At 39.1% G+C, this 25,452-nt stretch overlaps 3 protein-coding genes across 5 annotated transcripts; 2 read left to right on the forward strand and 1 right to left on the reverse strand.

Annotated features, from left to right (window-relative positions):
- Nucleotides 1-1,110: 1,110 nt before the first annotated feature.
- aida (axin interactor, dorsalization associated) lies at nucleotides 1,111-7,922 on the reverse strand. 2 transcript variants are annotated; one of them, XM_053337038.1, is made up of 10 exons: nucleotides 7,676-7,922; nucleotides 6,857-6,923; nucleotides 6,712-6,765; nucleotides 6,365-6,419; nucleotides 6,193-6,256; nucleotides 5,427-5,530; nucleotides 4,027-4,149; nucleotides 3,601-3,723; nucleotides 1,590-1,707; nucleotides 1,111-1,502 (listed from the first exon to the last, which is right to left on the reverse strand). In XM_053337038.1, exons 1-10 carry the CDS (start codon nucleotides 7,780-7,782, stop codon nucleotides 1,403-1,405), a joined length of 915 nt encoding a protein of 304 aa, XP_053193013.1. In that variant the 5' UTR covers nucleotides 7,783-7,922; the 3' UTR covers nucleotides 1,111-1,402. The 2 variants fall into 2 exon arrangements, with proteins under 2 accessions (XP_053193013.1, XP_053193014.1); XM_053337039.1 differs by lacking the exon at nucleotides 4,027-4,149.
- Nucleotides 7,923-9,581: 1,659 nt separating this feature from the next.
- Nucleotides 9,582-15,827, forward strand: rnf8 (ring finger protein 8, E3 ubiquitin protein ligase). Of its 2 annotated transcripts, none has more exons than XM_053336892.1 (9): nucleotides 9,582-9,802; nucleotides 10,038-10,166; nucleotides 11,069-11,514; nucleotides 12,301-12,508; nucleotides 12,840-12,902; nucleotides 13,074-13,163; nucleotides 13,260-13,367; nucleotides 13,477-13,681; nucleotides 15,396-15,827. In XM_053336892.1, the coding sequence occupies exons 1-9, from the start codon at nucleotides 9,680-9,682 to the stop codon at nucleotides 15,611-15,613; spliced, it is 1,590 nt and encodes a 529-aa protein (XP_053192867.1). In that variant the 5' UTR covers nucleotides 9,582-9,679; the 3' UTR covers nucleotides 15,614-15,827. The 2 variants fall into 2 exon arrangements, with proteins under 2 accessions (XP_053192867.1, XP_053192868.1); XM_053336893.1 differs by having other exon boundaries at nucleotides 13,477-13,688; nucleotides 15,396-15,531.
- A 5,597-nt stretch (nucleotides 15,828-21,424) lies between these two features.
- tcte1 (t-complex-associated-testis-expressed 1) lies at nucleotides 21,425-24,963 on the forward strand. Its single transcript, XM_053336715.1, has 4 exons — nucleotides 21,425-21,581; nucleotides 21,674-22,242; nucleotides 22,823-23,272; nucleotides 24,793-24,963. Exons 1-4 carry the CDS (start codon nucleotides 21,425-21,427, stop codon nucleotides 24,961-24,963), a joined length of 1,347 nt encoding a protein of 448 aa, XP_053192690.1.
- Nucleotides 24,964-25,452: the final 489 nt, after the last annotated feature.

Below are 25,452 nucleotides of genomic sequence, written 5' to 3' on the forward strand. Positions count from 1 at the left end.
TGCACCATGTATCATTATGAATGCCACTGCTGAATCCAATACTGAAAACTTTATTATAGAGTCTGGAGTGTGTCACCAGAATAATTAAGACTTTTATTTGGACTCGCTCTTAAAAACACTGTTTCTTACTTGCATTACTAATTCCAATAGTTTGCTACATAGAAAACAACATTAAGAACAGAGGTATTCCTGACTACATTGTGCCCAATTATTATTAGTAGTAGTATTATTATTATTATAAACTGTGATCTAATAGATAGTGAAACAATTCCTGTGGATTTCTTTGTTATTCATTCCCTTTTTTGAGAATGGGAACTATTTATGGACATTGAGAAGATGCTGAAATCCAAGGACTGCCCACTAAGACATTTATGCCTGTGAACAGGTGACTGTACTGTGTGATTGCACTTGATAAAGGGAAATAAAAAGAAGCTGGTCAACACCACCACAGGGAACCTTTAAGTTCAATCAGTCACAAAAAGGAAACTAATGTTAGGCGAACAGTAAACCGTCTGAGACATGGAACATGATAGGCAGACTGATAAGTAGATGGAAAAACAGAAAGTATCACTTAAAAGCCTTTCTAAAATAAATTTGCCTTTCAATTTCGTAATAAGCTGTTAATTATTTAAGCAAGAATAACACAAAATTAATAATTAACTGGCAAATGCATTTATCTAATTACTTTTATTACATTTACATTTTATAATGCATAGTTTAAATGCTAATTTGAATCAGTTTATAATAGCTTTGGTATTCAAACTATTATAACCAAACACTGTAAAAAAGTCTATAATAATAGCACACTCCAGACTCGCTGGATGATAATAGAATTTAGAAATGGATTTTTGGTGGGTTGTTGAGGTGAACTGTATGCCATGACTTCCTCAACAATACCACATTTTTGGCAGTCCATTCACAGAAGTGCAGATATCCATTGACCAAAGTCCAGAGAGTCAAGAATTGAGAGCCGACTCATTTTGTGTCACCTGTGTCTCCCCAAATAAGTGAATTAAGGAAGACTGACAATGAGGTGGTTTCAACATACCACTGGTATGTTCATATGAAAACCCTGTATCTCCAAATGGTTAAAACATAATTTTTGGGGGGAGGGGGTAGGGTCTAAGGGGGGTTCCTGCAACAGAGGAGAATGTGCCTAAAAAGAAACCTAAAGATTTTTTTTTTTTTTTTTAAAGGAAAACTAATTGTGGCAGACTAAGTAGATGTGATAATGTCTGGCTCAGTTCACTTAACTTTCTTGCTCATGGGGGGAAAAAAAACAACTTTACAACTTTGATTTAGTATTGCTGGATGTAATGAGGTGGAACACCACATTTTGTTGGATGTGGATGTATGACATAGATAAAAAGGGGGTGGATTAAGGTTCAAGGCGTGCTCCAACTTAGCTGTCCTTGTGCAATGTTTGATGAAGATGGAGATAAAGTGGTTTCTTTGTTAGAAGCTGCAGTTTCTTCCTCTTGAAGTCTGTGGGCTTCTTGTACCTGAAATTCAAGAAGATACATTATGTGTTTTGTGATCCAGGCACAAAGGAATCCCACAAAATATAGGTACTGTAATGGTCGACTCACAGTTCAATTACGATGGGTCCGGGTTTGATCTCATCCATTTCCATGAAGGCAAAACATTTTGTGCTGGTAAACCTCTTTTTGGGTTTGTAGTGCTTGAATTCAAAGAAGATAGCTGCTCCTGGAAGATTTAAAGAATAGGTTTAACAATATGAATATCATAGGAAAATATAAGAGGGTTATAAGACCCAAGAATTACTTAACCAGGTATTGAATTTCTTTGAAACTAAATTTCCAGCCGGTTCTCTAATTTAAACACTACTACGTCATCACGTTTTCTTTTTCCACATAGAAGAAGAGCTGCTACATATTTTACTAACTGTAGATGACGAAGAGACGACTGTTCTACACCCACATACAAAGAATTACAATACTGAGAGGTGATAAATCTCTCGAAATTACTCCCGAATAACTCTCTTGAAATCTTTAGGAGAGAAATAGGCCTTTATCTTGGCTAAGAGTCTTAACTGAAAATAGGCCTTTATCTTGGCTAAGAGTCTTAACTGAACAAAGCTAGGATTGACAACTGAATTAATCCATTTAGAAAATTTAAGAGCTTTCAAAAATCACACCAAGATTCTTAACAAAAGATCAACTGTAAGAAGTTAAAGGGCCAAGAGTACTATCAGCCATCCAATAGGTCGGGATGTCCAAAAAAAGTAACAATCTTATTTTTTATTAAGATTGAGTGTTAATCCATCCAAGTTTTGATGCGTTTTAAGGAGATCAGCATCAACAGAATGAAAAAGAATATTATGTTTCTGAAGAATGGACCCCAAGGGCAGCATATACAATGACAAGAGGATGGGGCCCAAAATGGTGCCTTGAAGGACCCCACAAGTGGGAACAGAGTCCAAGGTGAACTGAGAAACTCTTGTCGGGTGTGACTGAAATCATTTGAGTGCAGTATGTTTGATGCCTATGCACTGTTATAAATAAAATAAAAAGGAACTATGATCCACAGTGTCAAAGGCAGCAGTCCAGTCTAAAACCACCATAATAGTTCCCTGAATATATATGAGAGAGAGAGAGAGAGAGAGAGAGAGAGAGAGAGAGAGAGAGAGAGAGAGAGAGAGCAGAGAGAGAGAGAGAGAGAGAGAGAGAGAGAGAGAGAGAGAGAGAGAGAGAGAGAGAGAGAGAGAGAGAGAAGAGAGAGGAGAGAGAGAGAGAGAGAGAGAGAGAGAGAGAGAGAGAGAGAGAGAGAGAGAGAGAGAGAGAGAGAGAGAGAGAGAGAGAGAAGATCTTTCCTAAAAGGCTGTTTCAGTACAATGGCATGGTTTAAAACCAGACTGAAACTTTTCACAAATACCAAGGTTATCAAATGTTTGAAGTTTTGGAGAGTGTATTTTTTATTCAGTTACAGACAGACATGTAGCCTAAGAATTGGCCTGAAGTTAGAGAGAACAGAAAGGTCCAGATTATTCCTTTTGAAAATAGTCTGCTCTGCAATAAAAGGATCCAGCTTCTTAAAAGCAGCTGGAACACACCCTGAAATAAAAAGAGGTATTTATCAAACAAGAATACTTGACCCAATAGAATTAAAAATGTATTTAAGTAGACAAGAGGGAAAAAAAGTCTAGGGGGAAATTAATAAACTACAGATGATGAACTAACTGATGATGAGAAGAATTATACAGTCTATAACTGATGGAGGACAGCTGGGCACATAGGAGGACCAGAAGGGGCAAGGGAAGTCGGTGAAGACCTAAGAACAGAAATCTTGCTGATAAAAAGTTTTCACACACTGTTTCACAAGTGTTGGCACAATATGATCCCTATCACAAGGATTTATAAGAGAGTTGAAAGCGGTTTTCTCCAAGTTCCCATTAAGTATAGTGCACACAGCAGACTAAACTTGGCAGCTATATTGTGTGGGCCCAGGTTTTCTGTATGTCACTTTGCAGGAATGTGATTAAACACAACTTCATTCAGGAATACGTACCTTGAGAACACAATACAAACTAGATTTTAAGACACACAGAGTCCACAGGAATTAGGCTAATTGTAACCCTACCTTTGGGTAATTTCTCCACATGCCTTTGGATCTCTATGTCAGTACTGAAGTGAATGTAGGTGTCTTCCTTCCTGGTTGCTACGGGGGTATCCTGCATTGGGTTCACATCTACACCGTTCAAATCTGTAAGAAAAAATAAAAATATCGCCTTATAAGTCATTTGTACAGCTGTAACAAACTCAATGAGGAGGCTGATTGTAAGATTTCATGAACTTCAAAGAGACAGACAATCTAAAGCTCTTAAATAGCTTTTCATTTAAAGAGATTGAGAGAATAAGAGGAACCAAAGTACACAAAATGGTGTGTGTGTGTGTGTGTAATCTGAAACCAGCAGCAGTGAAGATCTTCACCACTTCACTAAACTTGTTTCACTTCAGTCCTGGCAGCAGACATTTCAGACGTGCAGGATGGGATGGCGATCAATACCTTTAACACTAATGGTCATGTAAGGGTCGATGCATTGCCCGGCATCCTTCAACCCAATTTTTTCAATCTTTATTGTAAGCAGTGACATCCCAGGCTCTGAAGGTAACCGTGGCAACAAGGTACCTGTAGAGGACAAAGGTTGCGGTTAGTAGGCTGCCTATCGCAACAAAAAGTAGTGACATCATCAATGGAAAACATTTCAGTAGCATGCCTTTTCTTAGCAGATGAATAAATACATTTCCATTTAAATATTAAAAATGTAACAATTACCATACAAGTTTCTGTTTCACTAGCTAGCAGTTCTTAATATATTCTTTCACAAGAGTTTTTTTCCCCACTAGTCTTATTGAAAAACTCAATCATGGTATTGATATATGGATATTAGTCCAATATTCATTCTCTGATTTGGTCTCCACCAACTCCTGAGGGAAAGATCTGGCTTTTTAGTTACTAAATGCTCCACTATGATCACCAGCTAATCGCTAACTTTGTTTGTCTGTAGTTTGGTGCTTTGGTGGGTTTGTCAGAGCTGAAAAACTAAATAAACACCAAAACAATGAGCTGAAAGAGGCTAAAACAGTCTGTAAAGAAGAGGGAACTGCTGAGTCATCACTACAAGCCACAACTTCCACATAGTCTAATAGCCATTTGATTCATTGTTAATATTAAAAGAGTCAGCAGTACAACTTGGTATCTATCCATCTCCATATATGTAAATCATTTTTGTGATAATTTAGCAAATGTTCTAGAAAGCTGAATCTGTTTATGCATCATAAACAGGAGATCTTCTTGCTCTCTTAGTTTGAGTAAATAAAGGATATACATCTACTATTGTACTGGTCTGTAAAAAACCTCACTGGAGAGGTAGCTGTTCCATGAAAAGAGAATCACAGCTTTACTGACTGCTGTTATGTTTCTGCTTTTCAGGAGGACACATCAAAGAAATTGTCTATGAGAAGATATATTTGGTCTCAATGGAGCTTAAAAGAAAGGGGCTCAATTTTGACAGAAGAGGTAATCAAAAAAAAGGTCTCATGACTATAATCCACAATCTTAAAACAAAAAAGCACCTGATTATACAAATTAAATCTTTTGTGGATTTTTTTTCTATTGTTATACACGTCCTGTATTTCCATTCCAAAAGCTTTTACAAAATAATACACATCTGTCATGCACTGCAGTAGAAGATACTGTTTGCTGATAAAGCCATACCTTGCGAAGCTGCAAATGAAGCAGGCAGGTAGGAATGAGCGATGAAGCCATGCACAGCACCGACAGGAAGAACAAAAAGACACACAGTCAAACAGCTCTCCAAAAACTTGACAACGTGACATAACACCAGGCAAACATCCCAAACAGCTGCTGTGTTTGGTTAACAGTTATCAGCGGGAGTACTGTACCAGGAGCACGTGGGGGGAAAGCTTCTGTTGATCCTACTCCTGCTGCAGCATCCTCCTCCTCCTCCAGCTCCAGGTTCTCCTCTTCACCCGGAGCAAGGATTTTCCTGACAAAAAGAGGGATGGGAGAAAACAGTCATTTAAGGATTTTAAAGGAAGCAATTATATCTTTTTTTTTTTAATGGAAATATTATCTGACACACATTGTTATTCCAAGCAGAGTATTTTTAAAAAGGTCTTCAAACATAACTGGAGGGGATCATTAACATTTATTTTGGAACTGTTGTGGTGCTCGAGGGTGCTAAGAAGGTAACAACGGAGCAAACATGGCATGAAAAGTAATCAAAGGAATTACAACTTGGAATATATAGAAAATGACAGAACATCCAGATGTGCAAAATGACACTAATTAATCAGTTTCTCACAGTATGTTAAAACATGTAGCTGTCTGCTGCCACAAACCCACAGATTTTTTTTTTAACTTCTAGTTGAGATTTCAAAGCCTCTAATGATACCAAATATGTCAAGTTGTAGGAAAATGATGCACAAGAATCTACAGTATAATATTTTCTTTTGATGAATACTGAATATTTGACACATATAAATAAGGCCTATATAATCATCAAGCTTCAGAGAGGAGCTGCAGCAGACTAATGCAGAGTATGATACAGTCAGACATGATATGAGACAGTCAGAGTGAAGGGAGGGTAGCAATATTGTTCAATTCAGACTCAACATAGTAATAACATCAAACACTGAATGTATTTACCTTAACGGCACTGGCTGGACATCATAGGGAAACTCTTTGTTGTAGGTCAGTATATTCTTAATAACTGGTGACAAAAAAGGAGAAAAAAAGAAGTGAATGTAGGAGATTAGGATACCCAGTGATGAGAGGAGTATTAATAAGCAGAGACTTCCTTCCCAGCAGGTAAACTTACTGGTTTCCAGTTTCTTCAGGTCTTCTAACTTGAACTCCTCCTTTGACTGTGTGCACTAAAGCCAATCAGACAAATTCAAATACACACATGTACAGCAGAATTGATATGGACATAGACAATTGTAGTGAAAAAGACAGAAACGAACAAGACAAAAAAATGTGTCAATACTTCCTGGAAGATTTAATGTCTAATGTACCATTATCTTTAGTCTCTATATTGTTTCTGGAAAATTAGAGGCTTTAATGAACAAAGGAAGAATGTATGTGCTACATATTAATTAGAATGTTTTAAAGTGTACATATTCAATGTGGCTAAAACAAAAACATGCTTCTCATATTCATACAAACCTGCAAACTGGCACTTCTCATCTCCAGGCATGTTGCAATCTTCCCAATAGTTTTCTAAAAAATAAAAAAAATAAAAAAAAAACATGTCAGTTTATTAAAGTACTTGTCTTTTCTGTGCAGAGGTTCAAGAGGTGTAAAAAATTACCTTTTGCTCCTCTGTGAAGTCTGATGAATTTGTTGACTGGACTTCTTTTTGCAGTTGTCGTGCTAGACTAAATCAACCAAGAACAACACAGTTAAAAGCTCATGCATCAAACGTATAATACAAGGACGCTGTAGTTAGTATCCCTGCGCCACCTAGTGGTCAAAGAACACAAGATGTCAACTACACATTTTGTATTATTCGTACAAATTGAAAGAAAACATTAATTAGTTGACAAAGCAGATGACATTTAGATTTTGCTTCCTGGAGAATGTGATATTAAAAAAAGGAAGCAGTGTTCACTAAACAGATGAAACCCACCCATAACAATAAGAGGGTGTGGCTGACTATTTCTCAATACTCTAAGGAATATTGGCCCGTTTCTGCACTGCATGACACATAATGGAGCACATTGCAAACAGCTCTGGATGATTTCCCATTTAAGGACTCTCCCTCAACTCAAACTGGTGGTGAATGAAGCTGGGATGCATGCACACATACACACACACCAATACACACCAACACACACACATAGAGCGACTCTGGTCCCTCTGCAACAACTGCCACATCACGTCATGGATGGGTTAGGGTTTATTTACTGCTCTGAGAATAGACTGACAGCTCGGAAGCTAACTTCTTGTAAAGCATCGTGCATGCAAGCCACTGTCTCCTCCTCCGTGGGTTATCTCCCTGCAAATTTAAGGACCGATGGATGGATGAAAAAAGGAGAGGAAAAAGAAGAAGCATGCCGCCCGCCGCGCTGTGCTCAGGATAAAACCAGCTGTGTGGAGAGCCAGGATACACATGTTGAACGCCACTTACATTTGGTACTCATCTATAGCCTCCACTAATTGTCCCCACGAGTCAAAGTCTGTGCCTTTTCTGAAACTGGCGTGCCATTTCTGAACAGTCTTGTTGACATCAGACATGTTGGCAGGGCGGTGACTCGCGGCGGCGCTCTCAGGGCAGCATAGCCGAGGAGGAGACTCATCTACGGGGCTTGAGCAGCAGCAGCGTCGTCAGCCAGGTTGTGTGCTGTCCAGAGGCGCACAGATAGACCGGTGACACCCCGACCAAGCCCTTTCTGCCTGCTCACCCTAAAATCGCATCCGCAATAGAAAGGAAGTCCCGCCCGGAGCTCGGGGTGCGCGTGTTTCAAGATGCAGGGTCGCCCGAGTGAGCGGCAACAAGATATCTGATTATCAGTAAATTAAAACAGTAAAACATGTTCAACTGGTATTTTATCCAAAGGCACAGTTTGCTTTTTCATCATATAGTTTGCAGGTGTAATCACATATGTAACAGAATAGTTTGGTTTATAGGTTTGTGTGGTTTATAATGTGGCCTAAACAATTACAAAACAAGTTTATCAACAGAAAAGTACAGAAATTAAGTCATTTTTTAAGCAGAAATGCCAAATGTTTGTCGGTTATAGCTTCTCATATGTGAGAATTGCTTGCTTTTCACTTTATGTGATAGTAAATTTGGGTTTTGGATTTTTTGCCCAACAAAAGTCAATCTGAAGTCTTTACCATGAAGTTTTGGGAAATAATTCAGATGGGCATGTTTCACTGTTTTGTTTTACATATAGGCCTACCAAAAGATTAATAAACTAATTTAAAATAATTGCCAGATGAATCAATAATGAAAATAATTGGGTGCAGTCTAAATTGTAAATGCAGATTTTTCAACAATCCTTTAACAGTAGGACATATCAGGGAACACTGTGAAAGTAAGATGTAGCCTAAATGTATTTTATTTCATATCATTTTTAAGCACAGACAGTAGTGTAGAACATTTGGTCCCAATTTCTCCCCCAATAATGAATTAATCGTTTTGCCAAATTGAATCAATTTCCAACATCAGCCATCAGACTGCCTAACACTAGCTCCCAGTACCTCCTAGTCCCACTAAAAAAAACTAATGCTGTCCTTACATGTTAACCCCCCCCCCCCCACACACACACACACACACACACACACACACACACACACACACACACACTGTACTGCTGTGTCAATTTGAATTTCTCCAAAGGAGAACCAATAAAGATATATTATCTTATCTTGTCTCATCTCTTCTTAAATGATATTTTTTATACCTATATGTGAAATTTTCATTTTACACCCCGTTTCTCAGATTTTGCTTTCCCTGAAAATGAATAACCTGTAGGCCTAATTTAAATGTTTCCCACTCAGTTTAAGCAGGTTATTTGTTGTGTTTTGAATAGATATCATTAGTATATATTTAAATTTGAACACCACAGAATAAACAAAGAGGTTCAAAAGCCGACTAAGTAAAATATATATGTAGGCTATGTTTATGAGTCATTGTGGTAAGTTTAGGGGCAGTTTATTCCTAATTTTCACAGCACAGGTCCAATAATCCAGTAGCTATAGTATTATTAGTTGGTCATTTTTAAAGGCAACATTGAATGACGACACGTGTGTAACTGTGTGTACGTATAAAACAAACTAAACGGGCTATGGTGTTATGTCGAAGTCTGTTCCCCTGTCAATATGTGTTCCCGTTTCCACACAACCCCAACTACTCGTCTTCTTCTGAGGCACTTTATTTCAACCTAAGCTTCCCTTAACTCCAACCAGCTAAATGTTACCATAACATAACTCCAAAAGCGGATGCGTTGCTACGAGAAACACAATTTGAACATGAGGAGAACCTTATTCGAAGGGGGAACGGACTTCGACACAACACCGGTGTCGTCGTTGCTGTCGGTGTCGCGCTTGACGCTGCTGTACGTTAGCTATGGGACAGAGGCAGCCGCTGTGTTTGAGGTCGTGTTAGCCGCAGACATCATGAAATAAGATGGCTAATGTAACGACGGACTCGCCTGCGGCTGAGGAGGATGAATGTTCTGACTCGGAGGTCTTATGTTTGATGAGAGTCGGAAAAAACTCAGACTGGCTTCTCCTGCCCGAAAACACAGAGGTGCAGTTTGCTAATGTTAGCTAGCCTAGCAGACATAAAGCAGACCTTCTTTTAACCCCCAAAACTTTTTTCACGGTGTATTCAGCTGTCCCACTTCAAATGTGTTCTCCTTTAAAGTTTTACAGTTTGTATCTTAAGGCTCTACGTGTTTTAAACCCCTGATAAAAACGTGTTGTTGTGAACGTTAAACGAGCTAACAGGTTGTTTATGTGTCATGTTGTTTTTGACGGTTCAGATCACCATTGGACGTGGTGTGGATGTAACCTACCAGCTGTTTTCTCCAACTTGTCCCTTGATGATCTCCAGACTGCACTGCACTTTTAAGCAAAGGGAAGATGGCCAGTGGACAGTGACAGACAAGAAGGTAGACAGAGATCTGATTGGGTCCACTATGAATATGCTATCTGCTAATTTGCTATGCTGTATAAACTCATCCAAAACTTATTTATCAGACAAGTAAATCATACCCTGTGCCACATGCCCTGTTCCTGCACATACATACTTACATACACACATATGTCCGTTTCCAACTTTATATGTTACTATATGCTCTCATTTCATTGAAAGGATATAGACAGGGAACAAAGTAAAGGAAAAACTAACTTGAAGTATCTTATTGTTGTGTTGGGCCTCCATTTGCATCCAGAACAGCTTCAGTGTGCCTTAGTATTAAATCTTCAAGTCTCTGAACTCTACTAGAGGGATGAACACCATTCTTCCAAAAGATTCCCTCATTTAGTGTTTTGATGACGAGACACATCAGTCCAAAATCTCTGAGGTGTTTAAAGAGGTTGAGATCTGGTGACTGTAAAGGTCATAGCATATGATTCACATAATTTTCATATTCATGGAAGGGAACAAGTGGACCCTAACCATGTCAACAAAATGGCCCCTACAGCATTACACAGCCACCAGATCCCCTCACTGTAGGGCTCAAGCATTCAGACCTGTACTGTTTTTTTCCTTTAATTTGTACCCTATCTGTACGTTCACAGGTTTTGAAAGTGAATCCAAAAATAATAAATACCTTTTATAGCCACCATTTAAGTGTGAACTAAATGGCATCCCCAAAGCAATAAATCTGCATAAGTGTATTTTCACATTCTTGACATTTCCATCATTGTATTTGAGGTCAGATAAAAACAGATTAGTATCTTAAACTGAGTCAAACACATTTTTTTTTCTAGAGACATGACTTGATATTCTTGGTGTAGGAGTACTACATTCAACTTCAGCTGATAAAGACAGTGTTTCTTTCTTCCTCAGAGTCTCAACGGTGTGTGGGTGAATGGAAACCGCATACCAGCTGAAGAAGCCCACCGGCTAAAGCTTGGAGACTCCATACAACTTGGTGTACCTGTGATTGAAACCAAAGTAGAGTTTGACTACTTGCTGGTAAAACGGCTGCTCAGAGACATTAAACATTGCCTAGCAAAGGGGCACAAAGAGGGTGCCAAAGCATCACAAACACCCAAGAAGTCCAAGAGGAAGTTGTCTGTGGAAGAAGTAGAGCCATCTACCTCAAAGCCGAAGCTGTACCGCTGCTCATCTGCAGACAAGTCCTCCGCGCAGTCCTGCCCCCTATCTCCAGTAAAGCACTACCAGCGGCTCCGTCATACGGCAGAGGAAACTGGTTCCAGCAGACAAATCCAAGAAGTAGACCGATCCTCCGATGGCTCCGGCGTTCTCTGTGACCTGGACAACTTACAGATGTATGTGTGCTATCATTATATCTGAGTCATAGAGTTGAATATCAGTTCTTCTGAATGACTGCAACGAACAATAATCTTCATTTTTGATTAGTTTGCCAAGTACTTTGCTGGTTAATTGATGAAACCCCAAATATTTTTAGTTTGTTATAATAGTTTGTCTTTTATCATATATAAGACAAAAAAGCAGGAAATCTCTTTACATTTTTCATTTGACTAGTAAGCTGAAGCACAGGGATGCGCGCCACGAAGATGGGTTTAATGTCATGATGCAGGCCCATGCCATCTACATGGTAACATCCACATGTGTATAATGCAATATAGACATGGGCTTCAAGTGTTAGCTACAGTATTTCCAGAAAAAAAAAAAGATTAAACCCATTTTTAAAGTTGCAACTCTATTTCTCTAGTCCAAAAAAGATGGAAGCTGGAGGTAATAATTGATTTATACAATACAAGCAAAACATCAACATGATAATATAAAACAACAACAATGGAAACTAATCTTTATCTTTCTGTTTGAGATGTACACACAGTGGGTATGTCACCCTGTAATTTTATTTTGAGTTAACTAAAGTTAGATGTACGGCTATAGATAGATAGATAGATAGATAGATAGATCCTTTATTGTCATTGTCACAAGTACAATGAAATTGTAAAGTGCTCACCAGTCAGTGCATCATTCATAATAAAAAAAGAATGGATAGATAGATGGTTAAAGATACTCTTTTTTTGTTGTTGTTGTAATTAAAATTTATCTGGTGTCCTTTCATTCATGAACCTCTGCAGGTTCAGCCAGAATATTCTGATGCTGAGGGAGCAAGTGGACGACACCCAGAGGCAGGTAGCCTGTTTGGAGGGGGAGCCCCGAAGGACTGACCCACTCAGAGAGGAGCAGGTCAAGGAGCTGCAGGGGCAGCTAGAGACGCTCAGAGCCAAGATGCACAGCATGGAGACGTTAGAGAAATCCTTCAATGAAGCTAAGAGGCATCTGGAGGTGAGAGGCTTTTCAGTAGCTCCTTTCTCACACACACACACACACACACACACACACACACACACACACACACACACACACTCACTCACTCAGTCCTTTCACAAAATACACAGACATTTTGGATGATTCTGTAAGTCAGACTCCGTTCACAGAAAGGTTGTGTAACATTCTCAGATAAGGCTGCATGTGTGAATGATATCAGTAAGTTTCTCTATTCTTTGTTTTGTGGCCAAAAGTCTTTCCAGAGATGATAAAAAGTGCTGCATAACAAGCCATGGAAGTATACATGATCCACACATAAAACATTTTCCTACCTTTTTTGTACTTAAAGGAACAGAAAACACAGCACCAAGAGGAGCTTTTGAAAAAGCAGTTGGAGGAGGCTTTGCAAGAGGTAAGTAGCATAAAATTAGAGTTTATATGTATTGTTAAAGAAACAATAATTAAGGTAACAAGACACTGAATTTATAGTGTAATAAATGTGGTGTGTAAACATTGTGACATTGAGTGTTTGTGTATGCATAAAATTGACTTAAATTTGTGAATCTGTTTTCAACATCCTTAGCAAAAGAAAGTAATCGGCGAACTTGCTCTATCTCGACAAGGCTTCGAAGAGATTCTCTTGGCCAAAAACAAAGAGCTGGAAGTGACAAAGGTGTGAAGTTATATCCACGGACATTTAAGTGTTATCTTTTGCTGAGTTTTGTATGGAACCAGCAGAACTTTCTTCTTTTCTTCTTTTTTTTCATAGGAGGAGAAAGAGAAGGCGAGAGCTCAAAAAGAGGAAGTTGTAACACAAGTAACTGAAGTTCTGGAGAATGAGCTTCAGTGCATCATCTGCTCAGAGCTCTTCATCGAGGTAGGAGGTCTTCCCTTGTTGTCTCATTTTAGGCCTTTTATTACATCATGCATATCTGTCTCTGATGCGCATAAAAAATCAACACCTCTGTATCTGCCATCTTCCCCAGGCGGTCATCCTGAACTGCGCTCACAGCTTCTGCAGTCACTGCATCAAGCAGTGGCGCAAAAAGAAAGACGAGTGTCCGATCTGCCGACAGGCCATCCAGTCTCAGACTCGCTGCCTGGCGCTGGACAACTGCATCGACAGCATGGTGGAGAACTTGAGCCTGGATATGAAGGCGAGGCGTCAGACACTTATCTCTGAGAGGAAAGGTGAGAGGTGCGTTATCAAGAGCGTCATTAGTATCCTTAAGTTAAGACCGTTAGAAAAGTGAGGTTATACAGAAGCTTGATGATATACAGTATATACACACTGTTTGGGTGGTGGGTGATGTAGTTTGAACAACAGGTCAAGCAACCGGCTTTCATCAGAGACTGAAAATGACCTTGTTTGAAGATGCTCTGGTGTCATATGCCCATATTTGGTTGGGCATACTTCAAATACTGTTGTTTGTATGTCTCTTCACATAGAAAGCCAAAGCATGTGCTACAGTATTATGAACTAAAACCTCTGTGATTTTAATATAACTAAAGTAAGGCAGCTCCAATGAAAACATACCCACGTCATCATATCGGTTTGTTCCGCTTTTGTGGAGCCGTGACGCTTAACCTGCGATGGTCAGTGTTTTATGGGAAATGGTGCTCGTCAAAGCTATAAAAAACAGAAATCATATTTGATTTAGTTGCAGTTTCACTTTGACTTTCTATGGTTAAGCTGTGACCAAATTCTCATATTATCATGCTAAAACTTGTTGGACAGTTCTTGTGAAAGAACAAATCAAATTGGGACCATGATGTGTTGAGTTCAGCCTGAGTGCTTAAATACTCAACAACAATATGCTTTTTGAAAATCTTTTCTACTACAGCATTTGAAAAGATGCGTCATACGCGGTCAATATCACACTTGTGTACAAGTTACCACATGGGTGAGTCATATAGCATTAATATCTGACTGACAGTCACATTTATCATATCAAATGTCAGGACAGCCTTGACATGTCTGGGTGAGCTGAGTGACTAATGCTCGTCTCGCCCTTAGCAACAACCACAAGGTGCTCGAGCGGGTTCAGTGAAGCTGCTCAGCGACTCAAGCAGTTTTTAAAATAATTACGTTTTCTAGGATATTAAAGAAGAATTACTTTCAGTGCTTTAAACCATCTTGGCCTTCTCCAAGATTTCGAAAAAGGAGGCGTGCAGGTGGGTTGTTCAGAGTGTGGAGCAGAGTGAAAGTTTTCAACACAAGATGGCAGCACAAAGAGGCTGTTATATTTGTCTTCTCTCTTTGATGCATGATGTTCATTAATGCTGAAATTAAAGCAAAATTTGATTCTATGTCATGAACTATGAATGTTTCATGTGTGGAAGAGATAATTAAAACAAAATCAAATGCAAACACATATCAGATCAAATGCCAGTAAATACAGGTAGGCTTTCAAAGCTTTTATTAAATGTGGCTCTGATTTAGCTGATCTGAAAGTGAGGGAGTTCCCATGTATGATTTCATCTTTCTAACACCTGTGTAGCCAAAGCCTGATTTATCTTCATCCTCTGTGCCAAAGAGCTCAAGTGTTGTCCAACAACGTTTAAAACACATAAATGAACCTCACTGTTGCACTGAGTGACAGTTCTTCTATTTGGGTTTGGATTATTTTTGCACACTTACACCATCCTGCTGCCATAAATACTGACTGGAGCACCAAATGTGTGTTCAGTCACAGTTTAAAGTAGCAATGAAAACAATTTCCTTCTATTTAAGAAATGAGAACTAGACCGCCCAGCCGTTTTAGGAAATTATTTAACCTTTTTTTAGTAGCGAAACTAAAAATATGTGACCTGTATTTTTAAAATCCGACTCATCCTTAAAAGTCAGGTGAACCACTTGGAAGTGGTTCTGTGGGATGATGCGTTTCTGTTTATTTGCCAGCAGCAGCTGACTCTGCAGAGGTGATGGTGATCCACGACGACGACAGCAGCGGGAGCAGCGACAGTGACGGCAGCATGGTGTCCATAGATAGCAGCCTCAGCTACAGCAGCCTCAGCTCTGTGGTGTCCGTGGACACAGACAGTAGCATCCACTTGGACTCCAGTTCTTCCTACAGTGGTTATGGTTACTCTGATGACAGTGTTGATGAGTCTGAAGATTAGTCTTTTTCTACTTCAGGCTGCAATGTGAATCGGACTTATTGGTGTTTGCATTTCCCTGGAATGTTCCGGGGACCTTTAAGATAAGTAAGCAAAGTTTGGTCTCATCATGAGTCCAGGAACAAGAGTGAACTAAGATTTATGTTTTTCTTTTTGTAAAGCTATCAGTTGTCTTATTGTCTTTTATTTTCAATTAAAGGAATAAAGGTTCTTCCTATGCATTATCACAGTTACTCCCTGACTGGGTTTTGAAGCACATGCTGACTTTATGCAATGAGTGATGCATTGCTGTTGCGGTACTTATAAACTACTGAATCTCTTTGAGTATACATAGAAAAATGCCTTGGTTTCACAAAATGAGGTGCAAATTAATCACCTTTTACCGGAGAGACAGAGCAGTGTTTGTTGCTTTAACACCATCACCTCTCTTTACAGTGAGCTGTTTTCCAAGCTGTCAGTCAGCTACAGGTTTCATTTCTACATACAAACAAAACAAAACAATGCAGACTGTTGGGATGGCCAAACTGTGACGAGCCAAGTTTGAGTCCGACGGGCACTTTTGTTTTGTGCCATTACTGTATCTTGCTTGCGTGCAATTGCAACTTCATCACCACACATCAGTAATGGAGCTTTGACCTTCTTTTAGCTCTTACGAAGCTGAGTCATGTGGTGGAAAAAGTGTTTTAAAAAAAAAGATTTACAGTAGAAGGAAACTGAACTGAAACCGCGGTTCTGAGCTACTGTAATTCCTGAAACATCGCTAAACCAAATGAATCACCAATGATGTTGAATGTTGTGTAACCAACACATCATGCCACTGTAGCTCAACGCCATGCCAAACTGATTTTACTTTATTTTTATTTTTGCATGTACACCAAACTAAGCCTGAACTGCTCCTTAAACAAATCAAACACCAGTTGAAAAGTATTCCTACCTCCATGAGTCCCTTCCTCCACCACCCAGCCAATCCTTACAGCCCTTCTTTACATCCATCAAAATGCCCACCTGGGTTACAGACTAGGTTGTTGCTGTCAACCAGTGAGCAGCTCCAGAGAAGCTATAGTGCTTTGCTGAATGGCTGCTGGGTTGAAAAGAGGAAAGAGCATTAATCACTTTTCAGCACTTACTGTTCCTTTCTTACATAAACAATAATGCTTTTACTTCTTCTTCAGTGTGATTAGTAATAATTACACTTTCAGCTAAAGCTAACCTAGCCTATATTGTAATTTTATGTGATGCTCCTGTCTTAGGCCTTTTAAAGGTACCAATAAGTATATAATAAGTGTTGTCCCAAACAAAATTAAGTTTAGTTTTGAAAAGATTTACACGCAAATAGTATCCTTAGCCTTCATACTGTAGTATCTTTTTGAAAAGTAAAGGTTATGAGATAATCAGTCATCTCAACAATATCACAACTTTAAATCTGTGTGGCAACAGTCACTGCTAGAGTGGGTGTAGCATTCAAAAATAGAGATTCATCTTGGAAGGACGACCTTTTTTTTTTTGCTGAATCCTTAAACACAAGCTGCGTTGCCTAGCTACTAATGCAACATCTCCCTGGGCTCTGAAAGCAAATGGAAGTGTGATGTGATGGCACCAACCCCTTTGGTAAGGCAGGAGGTAATGCAGACAGTCTACTGTACATACTGCACATAAACAGTGTTGCTGCTTTGTGTAAAAACCTGCTGCTTAGTTTTCTGTAGGGGGCTCCACCGCATTGTACAATGAGTAATCACCTCTTACAGTCACTTATCCATATGAAATAGCCTCCACTCAGTGATATATCCCAGCCAATATCCTGTTGTACCATCAGTTCATTTGCTGGCAATTCAGGAAGCATTGTGCTGAAATTCTAAGCAGGCTACAGTCTGGATGTTTTTTGGATGTAATTTGGGGATCTATTTTGTTTGAAAAGAGACAAAATTCTGAGACAGTGAAAGTTTAGTTGTTATTTTTACTTTTTTAAGCAGTAATTGATTTCCAGAGGATTTCAATTGACAGTCACAGAGCTAAGCGTCAGTTTTCTAAAAAAAAAAAAAAAAAAAAACCCAATGGAAAAAAATATTGTATTTCTTAATAATTTCTTGGATAAATGTATCATTTCATTTCAAGGAAACTACAGGAGACACTGGGGTCAATTTGAAAAGTGTTACCCAATCTCACTATTACTACAGTTCCTTGTGAGACAGAAGAAGTTTATTTTTTCATATTCTTCTGTCCTGAATGGTGTTTGACAGCTGAATCATGCTGAAACAATGGACATGCCAGCCTGATCAGTTCACCTGTACAGTTGTTGTTTGGTGCAGACGCAGGAATACCCAACACTGTGATTCATGCCTCTGCCCAGAAAGAGTGCACTGCAAAAGCAGCTTCCAGAGCGAGCTCGCCTCCTGTGCTGTGGATGGCTGATGTCACGCCAGTCCATTAAAGCGGGACTACGAGGGAAGCGTGTGTCTGTCAGGCCGCATTACATGAGGACGACAGTGATGGACTGCCCTGGGGGCTACAGTTGGAGCCTCATTCCTCCGTCCAAACCTCCATGCGACTCTTGGAGCAACCTCACGATGTCAGTAACAGCCATCTCTCTCAATTTTCTACTAATTCAGTTGAACTCAATTCAATTTAATGGGCTTTAATGGCATGATAGTTTTGAGAACAATGTTGCCAAAGCATCAAAATATATACAGTACAAAATAATAATATGAGCATTAACATATATATTAGTTATATGTATACAGTATATCTTGTGCATGTATTTGTGTGTGTGCGGTTAGGTAATTCACTGCCCCTCAGGTTGGGACATATTGGGCAGCAATGCTAATGTCTCCTTTATTTTCTGTATTTTTTCATTTTGAAAGGTTATGAAACTGAAATTTAAGAGTTGAACTTGTTAAAATAAATGCTCCTTATTCCATTGAATGTTTTACGTTGTAGGAGGAAGAACGTCTCTGTCTAAACCTCACCAGTCACTAGATATTCTATTTTCTCTTGGTTGCTTTCAGTTCCTGGTCACTGAGCTTGTACTTGGTTAGGATCTGTCTCTGCTTTCTATCTCTGACAATTCATGCTCTCTTTTTAGGCCCAGATAACATTTTAATCTACTTTGGCTTTTAGTTTCTTGTTTCCAATGTTCCAGACAGGTTTCTTTACATGATTTGATTTTCTCTGTTTTGTGTTGATGTGAGACTGGTCACAGTGTCTCTGAGAGGGGGCAGTTAGTTTCACCACCAGCTGACATAGAGGACTCTTTTATGGGCTCAGCTCTTGGGTTTGGAGGACTTTGTAAAAGCGAGTGTTTAGGGGGGCTGGATTTAATGGTTTCTTTGTCATATATGAGAAAAACTAAATATTATTGTATTTTGGACTGTTGGTCAGACTATTTAAGTAATGAATGTATCACCTTGCACTCTCCTGGGTTTTATTGAGCATCCATTTATATCAAATGACCAATTATTTCTTGGATCCATCAGTTATAAAAATGTTTTAGTTGTAGCGTTGGCAAAATATTACATCATTACAGTCAAAAGATAATCTTCCAACTCCATCCTCCCACATCTGATAATGTCTTGTTAGAAAGCTTTTGCACAGGATCTAGACTCTCTGCTGTAGAATGGTGCACAGTGTTTTCCAAATATAAGTGATTTTTTTGTTTATTCTATTAACTGATGTACAGTATGATTTGATTTGAGTGTTATTTAACCATGACACAGATGTCAGATTCAAACGTCATATCCTCTGGGTCAGATAATCATCTCTTATCAACTCAATCTGAAATTGTCCATTTTGTGCTTCATATCTGCAAACTGTTTCACTCTGTGGGCCATCACAGAGAAAAAGCTAAAGCCCAACTCAGAGGTGTATGGAGTCACAAGACAAGGCAAGAGCTGTACAAACTGTAGCATGCACACATTCTCCATATATTCTCTCCTGCTGTAGGTGATGATAAGACGCCCAAATTCTGGACTCCATTCATCATTTTAGTTTGGGGGATTTTCAAGTAAAGCGCAAATGATGATACTGACCAAAGTGTTTTTCCATTCTTCACACTGCATGTGTGGTAAATTATCAAAATGTTGAGGCTATAAGTGATATTTTATTAAGACTATTTTTATCTTATGTAATTCTACTTATCTGTCATCACAAACAAAACACTCTCTCTATTTATCTCATTGTTTCTTTACAGCAGATTTGTTTGGTTGAATGGAATAGTCTTATTTACTGGACTTTTCACCTCTACTTGTGTTATTTAATAACAGTTAGGATTCTCCTAAGCTGGTATTTACATAGATTTGTATCCTCCTACGCTGTAGCTGTGCACCTGGTTTGTGTTGTGTTGTAAGATGGGTGGATTCACTCCAACATGCTCTTATCCAAAAGGCCTGTGATCCGTATCTGTGGTCCATCTGCCAGCTTTATAGAATCCAAATGTTCTTCACAGCGTGATCAAGTGGCAAGCAGCTCCAGCTCAAAGCCTCCTGCAACATTGATGTCACATATACCTAAAAACACAGCTCGTTTTATGTCTAATGGTTATTATTTTCCTTGTGTGAATACTTATTATGCAGTCTAATGTTCATTTTATGGTATCTGTCGTCCCTGCATGAACTAATTAATAGAAACACATTTTAAAGTCAATCACAGTTATTGATAAAGAGAAAAGAACATAATTGTTTATTCCTGTCTTTGCAGTCCCTGGGTGGCAGTTGAGTACAAAAGACTCTGAGTAAAACATACTCAACTAAAACAATATACTGCACTGTAACCCAGCCCTCTAAATTCTATTTTTATTTTTTACATCATAAAAAATTCTTAATATTTTCCACATACACACATATACCATTATACATTATATCATATATATATATATATTATTGGAGCTTCTTTCTCAAAGCCTGTAGGACTATGTGAAAATGGCTCCATATTTCGAAAAACACTGGTGGTGTATGAACGCTCCAGCACTCATGTTGCGTTCCCTTACTGTCGGAAATTTTGTATTCATACTAGTAAAATGTATCAAAAGATGCCACTGACAAGGGAATTCACTTTTTATAAACCCCTTCTGTCCTCCAAAAATCTCTGTCCTCATAGCCTAATATACTGTGGTTATTAAAACATTTATTTTGTTACAACCTTATCCTCGATATACCTTGCTACTGCTGCTGCTGTGAGACTACGGTCAAGACATAAAAGCACCAATTTCCCCTGCCACCAAAAGTAACCTCAGAGCGTTCTGTTACCATAGAGACAGCTGAAGGACAAACCAGCTACTGCAGGTATCACATTATGGCGGATATCGACTTTGCTAAGTTATAGCTAAACGGTACAAAACGAATATTTAAAGTCATTTGGTTTACTATGTCAAACATGAGAACGTTATACAAGTTCAGTATAGTAGGGTCAGGGTAGTTTCAGTTTTAATAACATTACGTCTGTTTGCTGTAACTTAAGAACAGAAAGGGTGTGGTACCATTCCGGGAGTTAACTGGTTTTCACTGTTTATGTCATTCAACTATTATCACGTAAACACACCTTACAATAAGCAAAAATCTAGTTACAAATTATTTTACAAGATTCAGCAGAAGTTGCAGCTGTTAAATTGCCATATTTCTGACTATACAATTATGAGACATTGCTAACATTTATAACTGTCCTGAAATGTTACTCACTTATGTCATTAAACAAACTTCTATCACATAAACCAGTAATAAGCAAAAACCTAGCTACACATACTGAAATGTAACACTTAATGTGTACTTTTAATGTTTCTTCTGTCTTCTGAAGCTGCAGAAGTAGTTTACAAACCCCCCAGCAACAATGTCCAAGTCCCCATACCCTCCAGGAGTACAGCTCAACCCCCCTGAGGACTGCAGGAGAATGAGGAGGGTCATCGCTGACGATCCAGACTGGTGCCTGGCCATAGTGCCTTTTTTATCGAACCTCTGCCTGCAAAGCATTGTGAGAAACTTTGAAGGTATGCTTATGTTTTAAGCAGTTCATTATATATGCTTTGACTCACTCAGAGCACAACGGAGATTTAACAATAAAACATAAATTCTCTTACAGAAAAGCCCTTATTTGAGGAACTCATACCCAGCCAGAAGGACTTTGTGCAGGACAGACTGTCTCCTTCTCTGCCCCTGCGTGTCACAGCCAACCTGATCAGCGACGGCATCTATTGGAAGCGGTGCTGCAAGCAGCGGTGGGACCTTTGTGACGTCTCTCGTTACGGCCACAGCTGGAAGCGAATGTTCTTTGAGAGGCACCTGGAGAACATTATCGAGCTTTTTATTCCTGATGTAACAGATCCAAAGACTGTTGTAGCGATGGTGCCTCTGTGTAAGAACTATGTGAAGAGGCTGCACATCTCCCAACTCTTGCCACCTATCAAGGAGCCCCAGAAAGAAGATGATGAATACGGCTCAGATTTGGCAAGTGACAATGAGTATGACGGACCTTCTGTTGACCACTTTGACTTTAGCATCCTGCTCGACAAGCTGACCAGCCTGGAGGAGCTGCATGTGGTGTACCAGGTCAAACAGTGTGGTATGAACTTTGAATGGAAGATGTTTGAGATGACTGACCGAGATTGTGAGTCCTTCGCCAAGGCCCTTAAGTCCTGTAAGACTTTGAAGGTAAACAGTGAATCCTCCTCAACAGCTCATGGCACGCTGCCCTTTGCAATGCCAGTTACAAAGCAGCATTTACAGAAATGTCGTAGATGTTATGAAACAGGGAAATCATTGTTGGCACAACCAAAGCATTAAAAACATGCTCTATTTACATCAAAGAAAAGACAACTGAGCCTCTGGGTGCAACCTAAATAAGTCACTATTTGACACAACAGTTTTGTGACAGTTTTGAGTTTATTAGCGCATGAGAACATGGCATGTATCTGCTACTGGTTTCTGTACATGATATGACATGAAACTGACATGAAATTATTGGAGTTGATATTTTTCTCTCTTTTATACAACTAATGATGAATTAATCAGTTGATTATTTTTTGATTAATCGTTTATAAAATGTCAGAAAATAATCAAAAAATGCTCACTTTTCAAAAGTTCACGCTTTTGAAAAATTAAAAACAGTTATTTTCAAGGCAAATGTTATTTGACAACTTACATTTGTTTATAATAGTTCGGTTTGTTTGTTTTTCTTGGAAAAAAATAACCACAGAATCTTGCTTATCCTCATAATATGCTGTTTCTCCAGGTACTGAGGCTCCATGAAAGTCAGATTGAGGACAAAAAGTGCCGGCTGCTGGTGAAACACCTCTTGGACCACCCCTCCCTTAGGGAGCTCGACTTTTCTCACAACTTGATAGGTGACAGGGGAGCCAGAGCTGTCGGCAAGCTGCTCACAAGGAGTAAACTGGAGATACTAAACATGTGTGACAACGATATCAGAGACCATGGAGCCAAAGCTATAGCTCACGCCTTGTCCAAGAACTCCACCCTTTTGTCCCTCAACCTGCGTCTTAACCAACTGAGAGACGAGGGGGGTCAGGCTATTGGCAAGGCCTTGCTGAACAACAGCACCCTACTCGACCTGCACCTGGGAGGCAATCAGGTGATGGAGCCCACTGCCTTCGCCCTGTCTAAAACGCTGGTTCAGAACAACACCCTGAAGAGCATCAACCTATCCTGTAACAGTTTGGGTGTGGTGAGTAAGGAGTCTGTGTATATAGTGGGAGAAGGTGTCTCTTTGCTGCTGCAGTGCTCGTTACTCAGCAGAAAACAAACTGCTGGATAGATGAGAAACAGAAAGACAGCGCTGCTATTCTTAGATCCTCACTGCTAGAGGGGCAATAAATACAAAGTTTAACCTGAGGTGTCAGAGGAGAGGCCATGCTGTTACCTACATCAAAAGGGTTTATCCTCTGTACGGTGGCAACGTTAGGACATTTCAGACTCAGCTTGTCAGGCTCAATTTGGTTCAGATTTCATTAGTGTGAGCTCTGCTTTGTTTAACCTCGGTTGCACTTGGGCTCAGTTGGGTAGGATGTTAAAATGCATTTATCTTATCATACCATACATTTACTGTGGAGATCCGGAGAGTCTGGAAGAGTTAGGGATCAAAATAATGAGGTTTCAAATCATTTATATCTGTAACTAATGTCATGCATCCAATTAGAGCTGATTTTCCATCAAACATTTATTGGTTTCAGTTTCTAAAATGTGAATATTTTCTGTTCTTTTTCTGAGTCTTTGATAACAGTAAACTGAATATCTGGGGGATTTGGACTGTTTGGGGAACAAAAGCAGCTAATCAAATATGTCAACTTTGGCTGTGGGAAATTTCAGTGGACATTTTTCCACTTCTTTCTGACATTTTATCGATCAAATTATTAATCAAGAAGATAATGGTTTATTTAAATCTGCAGAAAATTATTCTTAGTTGCAACACCACATCCAGTATGTCAAGATGTATTTCACTTTGAAACAAGTTGTTGGACCAAACCGGTGGACGCTGTTGTCCCTAGAGCCCCTAGACTCCTAGAGTGCCTGGCATGGATAAAAATAGTCCAAACTGAGGAGAAAAAGGAACATTTGAAGCAAATTGGTTTCAAGTTGTCCTCAAAAATAAGTTTGCACATGAAGAGGTTGAACAGTAAATAATACTTGGTTTATATTTAATCAGCACTTTGGAGTTGGATGTTCTTCATTGCCAAAGCGTGCTAGTACCTGTACAGACATAGTACAGTGAAACAAACAGACCAAATAGCTTAAAAGTACAAGGACTTTCAATTATTCATATATATACATGGAAAAAACAGGGAATAATGGAAAGCTGAGTAACTGTTGTGTACCCGCGAGAGGGTAGATGGGAGTTTTCCCCTTCTCATGTGCTCTTCTCTGACTGGAATACACCGCAGAGGATCAAAAATCACCCACATAGCAGAAATGCAACGTGCGATACCATCAATATCTCTGACCTTGGTCTACCCTTCACAAAAATAGAAATGCCTGTTTCAGACATAATAATAAAACACTGGTGACACGCTATAAGCAGCAGACGTGTGGGGGTTTAGACAGCAAAAGTTGCAGAGGTGGTGATTAAAGACTGTCCTTTGACCTTTATTAACAGCATCCTGTGATTCTTTTTAATCATGAACATGCATCAGTGACAAATGGGTTTTTTTGTTCCCCTCTGCATGTGTGTGTGTGTGTGTGTGTGTGCAGGATGGAAGTAAAGCCCTGGAGGAGGCAATGTCTCACAACACCAGTGTGACAGAATGTGATATCCGTCTGACAGAGGCTGACGAGCAGAGCGTTTCCTTCATCAACCAGGTGGTTTGGACCAATCAGAGTTTAGAACTCAAGAAAAAAGCTCAAGAGAGTAAAACAAAGTAGATTGCAGCATCTTCTCTAATACAAACCTGTGTTAATTAGCCATTGATCTTTGCCCCCTTGTATTAATTTAGCTGTGGTTGACAAACACATTGTGTCATCTCTGCATCTTAAACTAAAGTAGTAGTAGCAACAAAATGTGTTCTAAAATGCAAAACATACACCGTAGTCCTTATTAATGTGTGTTTCCATCCAGTAGATCACATTATTTTTTTATGGATTGTCAAAAAATAATTCCTGACAGATATTTTTGTGAGCATTTCAGTTTATTGAGCATATTCTCCATTTGGATACACAGATTTGGTAATTAGTCTATATGTAACATCAAGGCAACGTTGTGGTGGTGTTGAAATACATAAAGACTTCCATTTTCTTAATCTATATCTACTGGTTAATAGTGTAACGCCTTGTCTCGGCAGCAAATAACCAAAACCATCCTTAGTGTAATTAATATTGTCATTTTGCAAAAATCACTTGTCATTCTGTCGACTC

This window comes from Scomber japonicus, chromosome 17 (assembly GCF_027409825.1).
Source record: "Scomber japonicus isolate fScoJap1 chromosome 17, fScoJap1.pri, whole genome shotgun sequence".
NCBI lineage: Eukaryota > Metazoa > Chordata > Actinopteri > Scombriformes > Scombridae > Scomber > Scomber japonicus.

Excerpts from the sequence above, each read along its gene's own strand:
- aida (XM_053337038.1), bottom strand. The coding sequence starts at position 7,782 with ATGTCTGATGTCAACAAGACTGTTCAGAAATGGCACGCCAGTTTCAGA. Across the intron at positions 5,531-6,192 it reads GTCCAGCCAGTGCCGTTAAG|GAAAATCCTTGCTCCGGGTG; the intron begins GTAAATACATTC and ends TCTTTTTGTCAG. Across the intron at positions 1,708-3,600 it reads TGTGGAGAAATTACCCAAAG|GAGCAGCTATCTTCTTTGAA; the intron begins GTAGGGTTACAA and ends TAAATCTTCCAG.
- rnf8 (XM_053336892.1), top strand. The coding sequence starts at position 9,680 with ATGGCTAATGTAACGACGGACTCGCCTGCGGCTGAGGAGGATGAATGT. Across the intron at positions 9,803-10,037 it reads TCCTGCCCGAAAACACAGAG|ATCACCATTGGACGTGGTGT; the intron begins GTGCAGTTTGCT and ends TTGACGGTTCAG. Across the intron at positions 13,682-15,395 it reads ACTTATCTCTGAGAGGAAAG|CAGCTGACTCTGCAGAGGTG; the intron begins GTGAGAGGTGCG and ends ATTTGCCAGCAG.
- tcte1 (XM_053336715.1), top strand. The coding sequence starts at position 21,425 with ATGTCCAAGTCCCCATACCCTCCAGGAGTACAGCTCAACCCCCCTGAG. Across the intron at positions 21,582-21,673 it reads CATTGTGAGAAACTTTGAAG|AAAAGCCCTTATTTGAGGAA; the intron begins GTATGCTTATGT and ends ATTCTCTTACAG. Across the intron at positions 22,243-22,822 it reads AGTCCTGTAAGACTTTGAAG|GTACTGAGGCTCCATGAAAG; the intron begins GTAAACAGTGAA and ends CTGTTTCTCCAG.